Source organism: Salminus brasiliensis, chromosome 1, assembly GCF_030463535.1.
Source record: "Salminus brasiliensis chromosome 1, fSalBra1.hap2, whole genome shotgun sequence".
NCBI lineage: Eukaryota > Metazoa > Chordata > Actinopteri > Characiformes > Bryconidae > Salminus > Salminus brasiliensis.
Window position 1 is genome coordinate 88,053,222 of NC_132878.1, and position 14,816 is coordinate 88,068,037.

Sequence of the window (14,816 nt, forward strand, 5' to 3'; positions counted from 1 at the left end):
TCTCTCTCACACACTCACCTTCCTTTTCCCTCAGTTCCTCCTCCTTTCTCTTGCTCTTTGTCCTGGCCTCGCTATTTTGTACTTGCGCTCTCTATCTCTCTATCTCTCTCTCTCTCTCTCTCTCTCTCTCTCTCTCTCTCTCTCTCTCTCTCTCTCTCTCTGTCTTTTTGTTTTTCGTCTCTGTGTGCGCACACTTAAGAATTGCTTGATTTATATGGAAGTTAAAAGTAACAGATCTTTTCATTAGCTAAAGAATGAGAGTTCATTTCTGCAGCTGGCCTCGGGCAACGCTTTTATTCATTTCATTTTAAGTGACGGCTGTTCTGCTGAGTATCTTGCCGGCGGGGGGTTGGGATCTTTGGAGAACATCTTCCAGCTGGACCCCTCTCTCCTCTTTTTCCTTTCATTTATTTTATCCTTCCTTCTCACTCTCCCCTGCTCCTCTCACCTCTCTTCTGCTCCTCCTCCTTTTCTTGTCCTTGAGTATTGGTGAGTTGTGTATTTTCTTTATGAAACATTAGCAGCTGTTTGGTAGTGTTGTGCAGCTCTCTTGCTGTGAGAGTACACAGGCAGTGTTTACCTTCATTCTTCTGAGAGCGCATGTGTACAGCTCATAGGCATTTTGCATCAAATGCTTTTGAGACAGTGGGACATCATGTGATTGCTAGTGGCGAGCGACTGTCATATGAAAACAGTGTGACTAAACATTAGTGCAGCACACACACTCAAACTGGTCCTGGGGTTTCTTGAAGGAGGGCTGCTTTGCTTTTTAATTCTCAACTCCTCATGCTTTCTGGACTGCAACTGCGAAGAGTATGAGACCAAACAGAAAGGGAAAGGCTTTGAGTTGGCTTGATAAATTGGGTAATAACACTTGAAGAGCCAAACAATGTTTAGACATTTTTTTTTACTTTAACCCCTAAGGCCTTATATGTAAGCCCACACTTCAGTCACTCATATAACATAATTATATAAGCATAATTAGCAGCATTTTCATAGGCCCCAAAATTTAATCCTGGGTGGACTCCACAAGATGTGATAAACCAAGTGGCTACAGAATATCACAGAATATCTCTTTTTTTTATAACACAATAATAAACATACCAACTCTGACTTACTCAATAGATGGCGATAAGTCTTGATATTTCTTTATAGGTTGTATTTTTTTATATAATTTTATATATAATAAGCTTGAAAGAACAGCATTTACTGGTTGAGGAACGGCACATTTGAAAGGATTTCCAGGCTATGAAAAAAAATGCCACAATGCAGAACACATGAGAGTAGGGAAGTGCAATCTTGCTAAGCTTCACCAAACAGCTTTTTAATTGGTGTTTTAAATGTACATGTCTCTGCGTAAAAAGGTACTAAACTTCAGTGTTTCCTTTAAACTTTTGGTTTCAGAACCAAAAAAACACCACATGGAAACGAAAAGGGCTGTAAATGTAAAAGTTTCATTAAATGAATCTTTAATGGTAATAACTGTTTATCTCTGGCTTTTACTGTTTGTATAAACACTTGGTTTCATAAAGTACACAAACAAAAACCTTCTATGTAAAAAAAAATGTAAAAAAAATAAATAATCAGCATCAGTGAGCTTTCATGGTATTCGATAGTTCATGATTGCCGATACTGATAAATACTGTGTGTAAGTGCCAGTATGGATGCTGATGCAGTATCAGTGTCGGTGCAGCACTACCCTGAACCTTAATCACTTTTAAAGGCCTTTTTTTGCTGGTGTGCAATCTGTTGTTGACTGTTGTATCAAGTAATCAGTCCGTATGACACTTGCAGTTACTGGAGATTCCAGTACCCATGGTATTGAATATCAGTACTTTATCAAAGTTAGACATTGTGTTGTGTTTTAGAATGAACCAAAATGATAAAACTTAAATTAGTTTAGAACTTAAATTAGTTTAGAATTTAATACAATTAAGTGATGTTTGTTTTGAGACATCCCCACACTGTGCGTTAGATTAATGTACGTCTTAATGTTTTTTAGAGCATGTAGCATTATGAAAGTGCAGTATTTAGAATGAAAGCTTTGCTTTAAAGTAAGGTAGTGCGTAAGCCCTAAGCTCACACACAAGCCGCAAGCTAACATGTCAGTCACAGTACAGTGACCATGTGATGTGAGACACTTTGGTAGAAAAAGCACACTGTGATACACTGTGATTCAATCCAGAACACTACCATACAATACGATCCACTTCAACACAGTACACCAAGAAACACTGGATTAAAGAAAATGAGATACAGTACAATGATAATTATTTTTTTATTTTTTTTTTAGGTCCCTACTAATACCTCAGGTAGCAACAAGCCTGAATATTTTCATGTTTTTGATTTTTTAAAGAGATTGAGTTCATAACTTCAGTGCAAAACTGAAGAAGCTAACACTGGACACCTGTTTTTTTTGGAGACAGTTGTGTTAGATTAGATTTTGTTTAAATTATTATCTGTGGTTGCATATGTGGTTCTTTCATGTTTGTATTCAGCACTGAAAATTTCAAAATCAGCTCTAGTTTCCTTTAGCACTGGCCTTTTATTGACCTTGTAGACTGTCACCATGGGAAGCATTTAACCCCTTAATCCCCTGACTTTCTCTATAATATGAGTTTGTGTGTGTGTGTGTGTGTGTGTGTGTGTGTGTGTGTGTGTGTGTGTGTGTGTGTGTGTGTGTGTGTAAAAGGGAGAGAGAAGAGAGGGGGATGCCGGCTCCAGTGAAAAGCCATTGACTTTGAGGTCAGCTCGAGACTGGGTTATTCTTACAAGCTGGACTTTTACACAGTGGCTCAGCACACTCTGGGAACAAAACTGAGGAACACAGAATTTCAGTTCATTTAAGCCTGTTTTCATTGTTTTACTCTTACGAGAGCTCTGTACCATTCACCTGATTCGTCATTCCCCTCCTGCATCACTAGCCCCACTTTTATGCTACTGGGAGGCACTCAATGTGTGATAAGTCCTTTCTCAGTACACATTTACTACAGCGGCTCTAGAACATGCCACAAAGTTAGAAGTTACCCTATTATCATGCTCGTTTTGCACTCTGCTGCGACTGACTGGTGTGCTCGCTTATTTGTACATGCAGCAAACCCTGTCACGTGACCACTGTGATATCCCTGGTCGAGTTCATTCCACACCAGGGGTGGTCTTAATATTCACATATGAAGTGAGATATGAACCATTTTCCTATGAATGACCTATTCTCTTTTCCTAGAGAAGGACTATTCAAAAAGAATAGAACATTTAAACGACTCTTTGGTATGTCCTTGTTCTATATACTATATTACCATTGTTTTTACTACCTTTGTGGAGAATCACATCGTTTTCTTGGTGGGAGCATTCGGTTTTCTCACCACCATCAATGGTGGAATATAACTGGCGATCAGAATATAGACCTTTCAAGCTGTGCAGTAAATTCCTCTTGGGTCCAGCTTGAGTCATTATGGATGGAGTCGAGCGCAATCTTGAATGCACACCATTCATGGCCTTATGGTATAATGCCGTTCTCTGACCTATAATAATATATGCCCACACAAATAAACACTGAGGAGGTGCTGTGTGTCCTCAGGCTGCACACTGCTATGGGACAGTGACCTGCTGTAATTTCCAACATGAACACAAACACAGTGTGAGTGCTTTGTTTTTTATTAATCAGATGTGTACGTGTGTGTGAGAGGAAGAGATAGGAGGAGAGTGTTTGGATTAGAGTGTGTGAGACTTGATTGCTTGTGTACGTTTGTTTGAAGTAATCTTGCAATCATTTTATCTTTAGTTTGACGTCAGATTAGTTGCAGATGACCAGTAATCACCCCACATTCACACACAAACACATGCTCTGTATATGCATGAGCTCCATATGTTTCTACAGTTGATTTCATGCTCATGCAAACAGACTGAGTCTGACGCTACACTGACGAGGAGCTTTCACTTAGTTTCACAGTTCACCCAATAAGTAAGAAAGTATTTTATAGAAATAAAAAAAATTACAATCAACAAACAAAGTATATATTATATTACCCCTTTTAACCTCCCACACCCATCCTACCCCACCAAATCACCACAAACATATCCATATAAACATATACACATATAGTATAATGCATAGAAATCCTCATGGTGAAAGACACATATTTATTTCCATAATTCATTTCCTTCATTTCCAAAAACATATTTTGTGCATTTATGTATCTTAAAGAATTCACTTCTTGTATAGCTTTTATGATAATTTTTTTTTTTTTTAACTAGTTCATTGATTTGTACAACTTTTGTTAGGGGATCCCTTAGTGGTCCAGTGAAATAAGGTGCATTACCACTTTCGCTCCAGTGCACTTTCATATTCACTGCATTTCCACATCGCTCCAGTGCAATGCATCAGAGTCGGGTACACGGCACCTGTGTGCATTAGCATCAGTGCGGAAAAAGAGGCGATGGCTGTCTCTGCACGTGTCGGAGGAGGCATGTGTCAGTCTTCACCCTCCCAGTGTTTGGGGCATTGCGTGTAATAGGAGAATATGTACGGGTTGGGTAATTGATGAACCAAATGGGTAGAAAATCTATACAATACAATACAATATGATTGTGCATAAGCCTACACAATTAAGCTGTTTCCAACCAGCCAAAATTCAGTACTAAAGACATGGTTGCAAGGGTAGAAATAGCAGAGGAAAGTGGGATATGTTCAATATCTTAAAAAAAAAATCCATGTTATTGACTCTGTATCAAACTGGACAAAATTGACATTGCAATATTTTGTTGTTCTGTGATCAATATTCATATTATGTGTGGGGGATATGGTACAAATACTATATCATGATATTTAAAGACATTTTTCACAATATTTACACAATACACAATTTACACAATATTTATTACAATACATATAATCACAGACTAAGTACGTAAGTAGCGATTCTTAAAAACCACTGTTCAGATACTCTCCCATACAGAACACAGTAATTTTTATTCAGCATCTGCAGCTCTTCATCTAATTAAACCAGACTAATTACACTGTTTGTGATAAAACCTGCTGCTGATCAGTGTTTAATAAGCACGAACAGTATCCTCGATAACATATATACATATATACATAAAATATCTAATTGATATATTTAAAAATTCTGGAATTTTCACCACATTTTAGCAGAAGTCAATGATCCAGCATGTCATAATATCAATAATGTACTCTGTGTATTAATGATTGGAGTAAAATGAGTGATGTTAAGCAGATACAGTCTGTCGTGGTAGATATTTCATGGAAAATGAGAACGGTGTGTGTTTTCTTTTTGTATCAAACTGCAAAAAAGTTTAAAGCATTTAATTCAGTTTGCCTAACGTGCAATTTGCACACCCTGCAATGTGCATATTGTGCCTGCTCACCACACTGGAACGATATGTTGTGCACACACTTAGTATTCGTATAGCATAATGTTGTTAAATGTATTACTGACTGAAAGAAATACTACTCCACTTAGAAACGTTTGTCAGGGACCAGAGCTGAACTGAAATGACACCCTTTACCGTGTACAGCATTACATACCTTGTGACCAAATTACTGTGGCATTTCCTGTGTTTACCGTTGTGTCATTATACCAGGATGACGAATGTTTCTCCATGCCTTGAACAGTACGTAATGTTGTGCTGTGCTCTGAAGGCTGTCCAGTGTAGACTTCAAACACTGAAATAGAAATCCCAAAATCTGAAATTAGGAGAAAAAGAAAGACAAAGACTATACAGAACTAAATAATTAGCAAAACACATGATTTCAGTGGCTGACAGCAGCACAAGCCTTAGATTGCAACCACAGAAGTTTGCACGATCTGAGGCGAGCAGGAATGTGTTTGTTTCAAATGACGTGAGTTACTGGTTCCCAAGGTCCACATCAGAGAGTCTTTCACACATAATGCAGACTGCATGAGCATAAATGCAACTCTCTCTTAAAGTGATTGATTGGATATGTTTGATTGGTCATGCCCAAGCTCAAGAATGTAACCCTTACATGTCTTTTAAAATCTGAATTGTTGTACTGCTCGCTGTGGCCACTGCACATGCACATCACTGTCATGCCTGCATGTGCCTTCTATATCAATATACAGCAGTGTTACACACTGGGAAACCACATTCCCATAGAGAGTTTAGTACATAGTAGTGAAATTCCTTCTATCCACCAGTGGAAAATAGATTAAGAGAATACATTATATCAGTTATTAAAAATGTTATTTAATTTAGGTAAATATGAAGTATTTTTGTATTATCTCTTGCAGAGTCCTGAAAGGTTTTTTGATGCATTTACTTTATATGTAATGAAAGTCATCTAACAAATCCCTAATATTTTCTTGATTAGAATTATGTCATACATTACTTGGTTTGTTGTAGTTGTAATTGCCAAAAAAAAGCAGTGTGCAGTGTGAACATACACGCTTCATAGCTGCTCTGCTAAAAAAAAGTCAGCCAGACGATTTTCGTACCATTGGCAAAATGGTCAATAGGGGCCTGTGGAAGGAGGTTAAGAGATGTTTCACACATACTTTTTGACCATGTTTACGAGTAATTTTTAAATACTTTGTTTGGTCAAGAAAAGTCATGGCTTATCTTATAAGCAGCTGGTATCAGTCATATTAATGCAAGTACCAGTGCAACATGCTGGAGTGGTTCACCCAAAAGGTGATTGTGGTTAATGTTGTGTAATGGGTTTTGCAGATTCACTGACAAATTTCAATTTCTCTCTCTCTCTCTCTCTCTCTCTCTCTCTCTCTCTCTCTCTCTCTCTCTCTCTCTCTCTCTCTCTCTCTGTAGGAGATGTCCCTAGTGGCTCCTGAGTCGCCATCAGAACAGGCCAGGAGAGTCTTCCAGACATTCGACCCAGAAGGTAAACCTTGAGATATAATTATAGTCTTCATTTGTGTTCCAGAGAGATAAATAATTAGTGTGTCTCTGAAGATCAGGTATAAAATGGGTTAGCTGTGGTTTTAAAACCTGAATGGCTGAATGAAGTTTTGTGGTTCTGTATAGTAATATCTGTAATGTAACAATAGCCTACTGTTGATGAACTTCAAGGCTTAAGTGTAAGATTTGATGATAATTATATTAATAATAATAGTTTGAGCTATTTATTTTAAAATGGCAGTGGGGGCTCAGCGGTTAGAGCGCCGGGATATCAATAACAGGGTTGTGGGTTCGATTCCCAGGCTTGGCAAGCTGCCACTGTTGGGCCCTTGAGCAAGGCCCTTTACCCTCTCTGCTCCCCGGGCGCTGGAGTTGGCTGCCCACCGCTCTGGGTGTGTGTGTACTCACTGCCCCTGTGTGTGTGTGTGTGTGTGTGTGTGTGTGTGTGTGTGTGTGTTCACTACCAGATGGGTTAAATGCGGAGGACACATTTCGCTGTACAGTGTACACTGTCCAGTGACAAATACGTGCACCTTTACCTTTACCTTTTATATATATATATATACACACACACACACACACACACAAATATACAATATACAAAGTCTATATTGTATTCTATTCATCTTAATATTATATATTTATTGTATTGAGTCACCAGTAGATCAGAACATAACATAACTGTTTTTAATACAAAACAATATTGTGCCAAAACTAATGAACTTTATGGTGGTAAAACATTTCTACTGCATCATCTATTTCTATCTGTTTGAAATATAAAAATTAACATAGTGCTCTGCACTTCTACCTGACTAACGCTAACATTTCAGGTACTGAATGTTGTAGTGTACTATGTGGAAAGTGGCAGTTTCGGCTTCTAGTGCCGTTACATCTTTAGAATGTCGGTATTAGGATTGAGCAGTACCCATTTTTTTCATGCACGCATACCGTCTCAAAGTATTACTGCAGTATACCACAGTTTCAGCTAACTAAGGCTGAAATCACACACATTTAGAGGATCAAGTCTCATACCTGAAAGCGCACTTTCAGACATGTACAAAGTACTAGAGACCCAGACTTGAGTAAAAGTACAAGTGCTCTATCAAAAAAGTGACTTGAGTAGAAGTGTTCTTTAAGCTCCATACTTAAGTGAAAGTACTAAAGTATTACGAGTAGTTTATTCTAAAATGTACTACTTAAGTACTTAAAGTAAAAGTACAGGTATTGTGTTATGTAGTTATTACAGAAAGCCGTCTGAATATCAGTGTTTATATTATTTCAAATGCTCAGACTTAAGGACAGTCACAGTTCTTTTGGCTGTAGTTCAAGGACAGGACAGGGATGTAGAAGACAGAGTTCATGAACACTGAGTCTTCAATGAACTAAACAAACTGAACTCACTCAACCTGCCACATACAAGTGTTTCACATGTAAAAACCAGTGAGGAGAGCAGCTTAAAACACTGAGCTTCACTCTTTGTGAGCAAAACTACAGCTGAAAGATTTCAGGCCATTAGGCCACATATAAGTATTTGAAGGTGGTGAAGAAGGTGTTTCTTCTGGTGGTTCTTCTTCTTCCATCTGGAAATAAACTAACAGAGCTCTAGCGTTAGTGTCCTCACTGCAGCAGCGGAGTGAAAGGAAGAACAGCAGCATGCTCGCTCACGGCCCGATCGCCTGTTCTGTTCTCTTCACTGGCTTCCTGTAGCTGCCCGCATCAGATTCAAAACCCTGATGCTGGCCTACAAAGCCAAGAACGGACCAGCCCCTCCGTACTTGATGGCAATGGTCAAAAGCCGATCCGCACCAAGAGCCCTTCGAGCTTCAAGTACGGCTCGGCTCGACCCGCCATCCCTCAAAATCCGCGGAAGACAAGCGTCCAGGCTTTTTTCTGTCCTGGCACCAAAGTGGTGGAACGAGCTGCCTCTGGGTGTCCGAACGGCCGAGTCGCTCGCTGTCTTCAAACGCAAACTGAAGACCCACCTTTTCCGAGAGTACTTGGACGAATAGAGTACTATGGTTGCCTTATTGTATTGTGTTTAGTAATGTCTAAACTTAGAGGTATCCTTTGAATTATTAGTCTATTCTAACTAGCTGAGGTTATTCTTGGGTAAATAGCAAAGCACTTTGTAAGTCGCTCTGGATAAGAGCGTCTGCTAAATGCCGTAAATGTAAATGCTCAATGTTGAGGCGGCTTCATCAAACCCGGTGGCAGAGCCATCTAGTGCTCTGGCAGCGATAATGTGGGTTTGAAATGGTTCTTACCATTTTTATAATTGTAACAAGTAACGATGCAGCAAAACAAAAATGTAATGGAGTAAAAGTACTAAACCCATAGAAAATATGTAGTGAAGTAAAAGTGAAAGTAGGAGACAAAAAATAATACTTCAGCAGAGAACAGATACAGTATTGTAGTACTGAAGTACAGTAGTGAAGTGGTTCTACTTCCTAACTATACACCTCTGGGCACATTTGGTATTTTTCAGGCAGGTTTGTTTGATTCTCCCTTTCAAAGGAACTCAGAGTTTCGTTAACTCACAACTATGGTGGGCTTGTTTTGTCATAATTTTGAAATATCGTCTTCATTTTGAGAGACCGATTTTTGACTACCACGGGACACATTATTACCGTTATACCCCCCCCCCCCCCCCCCCCCCCCCCCAACCCTAGCTGATATCGACTTGGTACTAAAGTATCAGTTCTCCATCCATAAGTGCAAGCACAATCTCTTTTTCTGGGTTCGAGTTCTGAGATTTTCAAATTGACTAATAGGTCCTGATCGAGTTGGGTCTCAAATTTGACAGATTGGGTTATGTTTGGGCTTCACTTTCATGCCCATGCAGACCTCTAACAAGGTCAAATGACTGTAACGCACAATCTCGTGTGTTAAAGATAGTTGTACGGAGGGAGATCATCTATAGCTGCCTGAGGGCAATTCCACGCAGGAAAGAGCTCCTCATTGGTTTATTTGCTCTGCGGTTTTTCGGAGAGAGAGGGGAGACCTGAGGCTTGCAGTGTTTATTTCTGTGTTACTGGTTAAGAGAGCATGAATGAGTGGGGAACATTTAAGATGGAAAAGAAACCTCCCATATGCTTTTGTGAGAAGATAAATGAATAAGAATTACTGCCTGTTTTAGCATTTTTATATAGATCCATATAGTGTTTTACATTACTGTAGACTCCCAGACATGATCAAGACATGAGTCTGGAGCTGAAAATACAAAACTAACTGCATTTTAAACACATTCAAGTATATCAAATTAAAAGTTCAGTTTAATTTAACTGGTTTTATTGATCTAATTTTAACTATTATTTTGCTACTATTATTATTTGTTTGTTTGTTTGTTTTTTTTTTAATTCTCACATTAATGCTAGGCAAAAGGTGATCACACTGTCAGTCACACAGCGAGTCTACGGCATTACTCTTTTCAGCAAACACTTAATAAAATAACAGGCAGTACGGTTTCATGCACAAAGCTGGATAGGCACAATTGTGGGATGTGGTTGCACCCTTTAAGTAAGAGTGAAAGTAATATTGCAATTGTTATTTTTTCACAAAATGTTCATAGTGTTCAGGTCTCTTATTAACTCATATGTAAGTTATTAGAAGTAGAAACTGACTTCAGCTACTTCCAGACAATCATTGAAGTTGGCTGGAAAACTCATGCTTGTCTTAGCCTTTAGTCTTACTGACTCTCCCTTACGTTGTGTGTGTGTGTGTGTGTGTGTGTGTGTGTGTGTGTGTGTGTGTGTGTGTGTGTGTGTGTGTGTGTGTGTGTGTGTGTGTGAGAGAGAGAGAGAGAGAGAGTGTGTGTTCTCCTCCTGTAGGTATCTGCTTTTGTAATTTTACTAAGCCACAGTAATACTTTCTCTACTTTTCCTCTTTATTTATTGCTCACTGTATCAAAGTCTCTGCACTGAAGCACCCTGAGGAGAGAGCATATAGAGGATCTGCAGAGCTAAAAAAAAATGCATCAGGAGAGGAAAAGGAAAAAAAACGCCAGCATGCCTAGAAAAGCATAGCATCTGGCTTCTTGAACACACACTGCTTAAACCAGGTTTAACCCACAGCCATGCATTTCATCCTTATTGGGTCTGTGTGAGTGTGTGCTCATATTTGGAGAATGTGAGGACACTGAGATCTAGAGACTGTAATGTATTTAGATTTTAAATGTCTTCCAAACTCAAGCTGACGCGCCAAAAGCAGAACATTTGCGCGTCTCTGTGACTTCTAAAAGAATTTGAGCATAATTATGAAGGCAGTAAACAACATTCTTGTGTCTCTGATTTATCAGAACATTATGATTGTGTGTTTTCAGTTCAGACTCCTCTCTCACACACTTGCTCATTAACTGCTCAAGGCAGCACAGAACTCCTCCACACGTGCTGTAATAAAGTAAAAACCCTAGTTTCACCTGTCAGACCATCTACAGTGCATTGGAAAAGTCTGTACTCAATACCCCATAATGACAAAGTGAAAACAGAAATTCTAGCACATTTTTTTAAAAAGGAAACACTACAATTTCACATGGACAGAAGTACTCGGACGCTTTGCTATTACACTATGAAATTTAGCTCTGAGGGGCTCCCATTTCTTATGATTATCACATTTCTTATGATTGTAATTCATTTGATTGGACGTGACTTGGAAAGACACACACCTGTCTATATAAGGTATTACAATTGACGATACATATCGAGGGGGGGGGGACTGGAAAGAGGGGGGGGGTGAGGAAAGAACTGTCTGTGACTGAATTGTGTGAAAGCACAGATCTGGAGAAGGCTACAAAAGCTCTGCTGCACTGAAAGTTCCCATGAACACAGTGGCCTCTATAATTCTTAAATTGAAGAAGTTTGGAACAACCAGGATTCTTACTAGAGCTGGCCGCCCCATCAAACAAAGTAACTGGAGGCGAATGGCTTTGGTAGGAGAAGTGACCAAGGACCCAAATTGGCTGAGCTCCGAAAGTCCTGTGTGCAAATGGGAGTAACTTCCAAGGTTAGCCATCACTACAGCAAATCCTCAAATTCAGGTGTGTAAACCTTTTGGCATCACTCCCAAGATGCTTCAACTAAGTACTGAGTAAAGGGTATGAATACCTTGGTCAAGCAATTGTTTTTTTTTTCTTTTTAAATAAAGTTGCAAAAATGTTTTTCTTTGTCATTATGGGATTGGGTGCAGGATGGGGAGCGGGGTGATCTAGTTTTAGCTCAAGGCCTCGATATAACAAAATGTGAAAACACTCTGAATGCAGTGTATACAAGTTCCAGGCTGAAGCCCAGCTGCTTTTGTTGCTGTATGCTGCTCTGATCCAGAATCCACAATTGTATACATTGTAAAATGATGAATGGACCAATAAAAATAATTCAAAATGACATTTACATTCAGCAGACGCTCTTATCCAAAGTTACTTGCAAAACGTACAAAAGTGCTTCCCTGTTTACTCTAAAAATATCCTTAGCTAGTTTGTATCAACTAGAATCCATAAGATACAGCTAAGCTTAGATACTACTAAATACAAAGGTCCGTATGGGTGCCTAAATACACAGTTCTCTACACAATAAAACCTTTTACTATAACATGTGAACAAGCTAAAGGCAGCAGTGGCAAGAAAAAAGCTGTAGATCTAGGGTAGTAAAAGTGGTCTGGGGTAGCAGGAGAGGCAGATGGTCAGGTAGTTAACTGGTCGGGCAGCAGGGGACCCCGAAAGTCAGTCTCCCATCAGTGTCCGGCTGAACAGTGGGGCAGTCATTTACTCATCCATCATGTTTACTCTTGAGCTAAAGTGTGATTACGAGTCTGATGGAAGCACAGTCACAGGCTGTGTGTGTACCAGAGAGAGAGGTTCCGAGTTCAACCCCTAGACACACCCCGACAGAACACCTGACAGCACAGTAATCATGCAGTTAATACATTTTGGTGTGTGTGAGTAAAAGAGGGTATGTGTGCGCTTACAGCTCACATATGAAAATAATCTCACACACCAAATATGTAAACAGTGCCTCCAGCTAGCCTTAGTTCTACTGTTACAGACACACAGCTGAAAGCATGCATGCTCGCATACCTAAACACAAAAACACATACAAGCTCTGGAGCATTCCTCCATACTTCCATTTGCTCTCTTTCTTTCTTCCTCTTTCTCTTCTGGACCCTCTCCTTCTTGCTCTCCTCTTCTCCTCTTATGGTTGTTGTGAAATTAGAATTTGGCTGCAGTTTTGGAAACATTTTAATGGGCTATAAATACAAATAACCAACACAGCCCATATATTACCATACAAAGACATCTGTCCTTCTGAGACAGACTGATGGAGAAAGGAACTAATAAGAGGGAAAAAAGAGTGAGATCAAACTTAACCCAGTGTTGTCAATTAGCCAAGATATGTTTGATACCTGAACTGGAGCTGTGAGGCTAACAAGCTTACAATTGAAGCGTATGTACATAGCCACTTAGCATCAGGGAAAACTGCATCATCATGCCTGCATCATCATCACAGCTGTCAAGTTATGAAGTAAAGTCTTGCAGATGTGATTTCGTCCAGTGTGTTGTGGGCAGCCCTTCTAATGAAGGCATTCGGCTACATTAAGTAGCACCCATTGCTGACACAGATGTGCACATGCACACACACACTGCATGTCTAGTCTCTGTAGAGAAGTATTGCACACAAACTGTGGAACTGTGTTCTGTGGAATGATGGTGCTCCAACCAGTACTTCTGGGATGAGTTGGGGACCTCCCTAATGTTCTTGTTGCTGAATCCAATCAGATTATCACAGCAATGCTCCAGAATCTAGTAGAAAACCTTCACTGGAGAGTAGAGACAGTTATGTAAATACATATTATATATGTAAATACCCTTGATTATAGAAGACACAATGAATGAGCAGGTGTCCCAATAATTTTGTCCCTATAGTGTATATGTCTGTATGTAAATAAATCTGCAAAGTGAAACTAATGTTTACCATATGTCCTTAAAATCACCAAATACTGGCACATGTTTTTTACTTCACAAAAGTTCTTTCCCTTTCTAGTTGATTTAAGAAGAGCAGATATTCAACATCAGCATCCTGTTCTATGGTCGGCTGCATTTAGTGTATATGTGTGTGTGGTCTCTAGATGCATGCCTGTGGAAAACTATAGGGGGTTATGTTTCTTTATACCCCCTTTTCCTTTATTCCAGACAATAGAACTAACCATATGTCTTTTCTCCCCCCTCCCCTCACTCTCTCTTCTCTATAGATAATGGGTTCATTCCAGACACACTGCTTGAGGACGTAATGAAGGCCTTGGATCTGGTCTCTGAGCCTGAGTAGTAAGTTTGTGTGTGTGTGTGTGTGTGTGTGTGTGTGTGTGTGTGTGTGTGTGTGTGTGTGTGTGTGTGTGTGTGTGTGTCTGTGTAATGTTTTCAGTGATAACACAAGTAGGATGCTGTGTGTGTATGTTTGTGTGTGTAGTCCGGATGTAACTTTGTGTGTGTGTAGTCAGTGAATGTGTATGGAACACCTGCAGTCCTTCCCTCTGTTCGGGTCACCCGCTGACTTTGGCTTTGGTTCACGTTTCACTGCATCGGTCTACTGGACACTGTTGACCAGAGCAAAGGGGAGGAAAATAATGTGAAAAATCCCCCTCTTTCATCTCAGCCCTATTAAAGGAATACAGAAGGTCAGGGGTACAGAGTCAGATCTTCAGAGCAGACCTCACCTTAGAGACACACAAGCTACGGAGCTCACCGGGGGCTTCTTGGAAATTTCCACCTGTTAAACAGCTTCGTTCCAACGTTTGCTTCTAATGTGTTTTTAATGAGCAGAACTGAAGGAGAAGGGATGGATATTGACATATCAGAACTCCTTATAATATGTTTACGTAAGAGCAAGACATACAGGAAAGTGAAATGAAATATTGTGTTAACTGAGTGCAGCAGAGGATGT

At 39.6% G+C, this 14,816-nt stretch overlaps 1 protein-coding gene across 1 annotated transcript in view; it reads left to right on the forward strand.

The window, feature by feature from the left end:
- mindy3 (MINDY lysine 48 deubiquitinase 3) overlaps nucleotides 1-14,816 on the forward strand; it is a 68,980-nt gene that overhangs the window by 40,116 nt on the left and 14,048 nt on the right. The window contains exons 11-12 of the mRNA XM_072659070.1: nucleotides 6,802-6,874; nucleotides 14,128-14,200. Coding sequence (XP_072515171.1) covers nucleotides 6,802-6,874; nucleotides 14,128-14,200 — 146 coding nt within the window. The remainder of the gene's footprint in view (nucleotides 1-6,801; nucleotides 6,875-14,127; nucleotides 14,201-14,816) is intronic.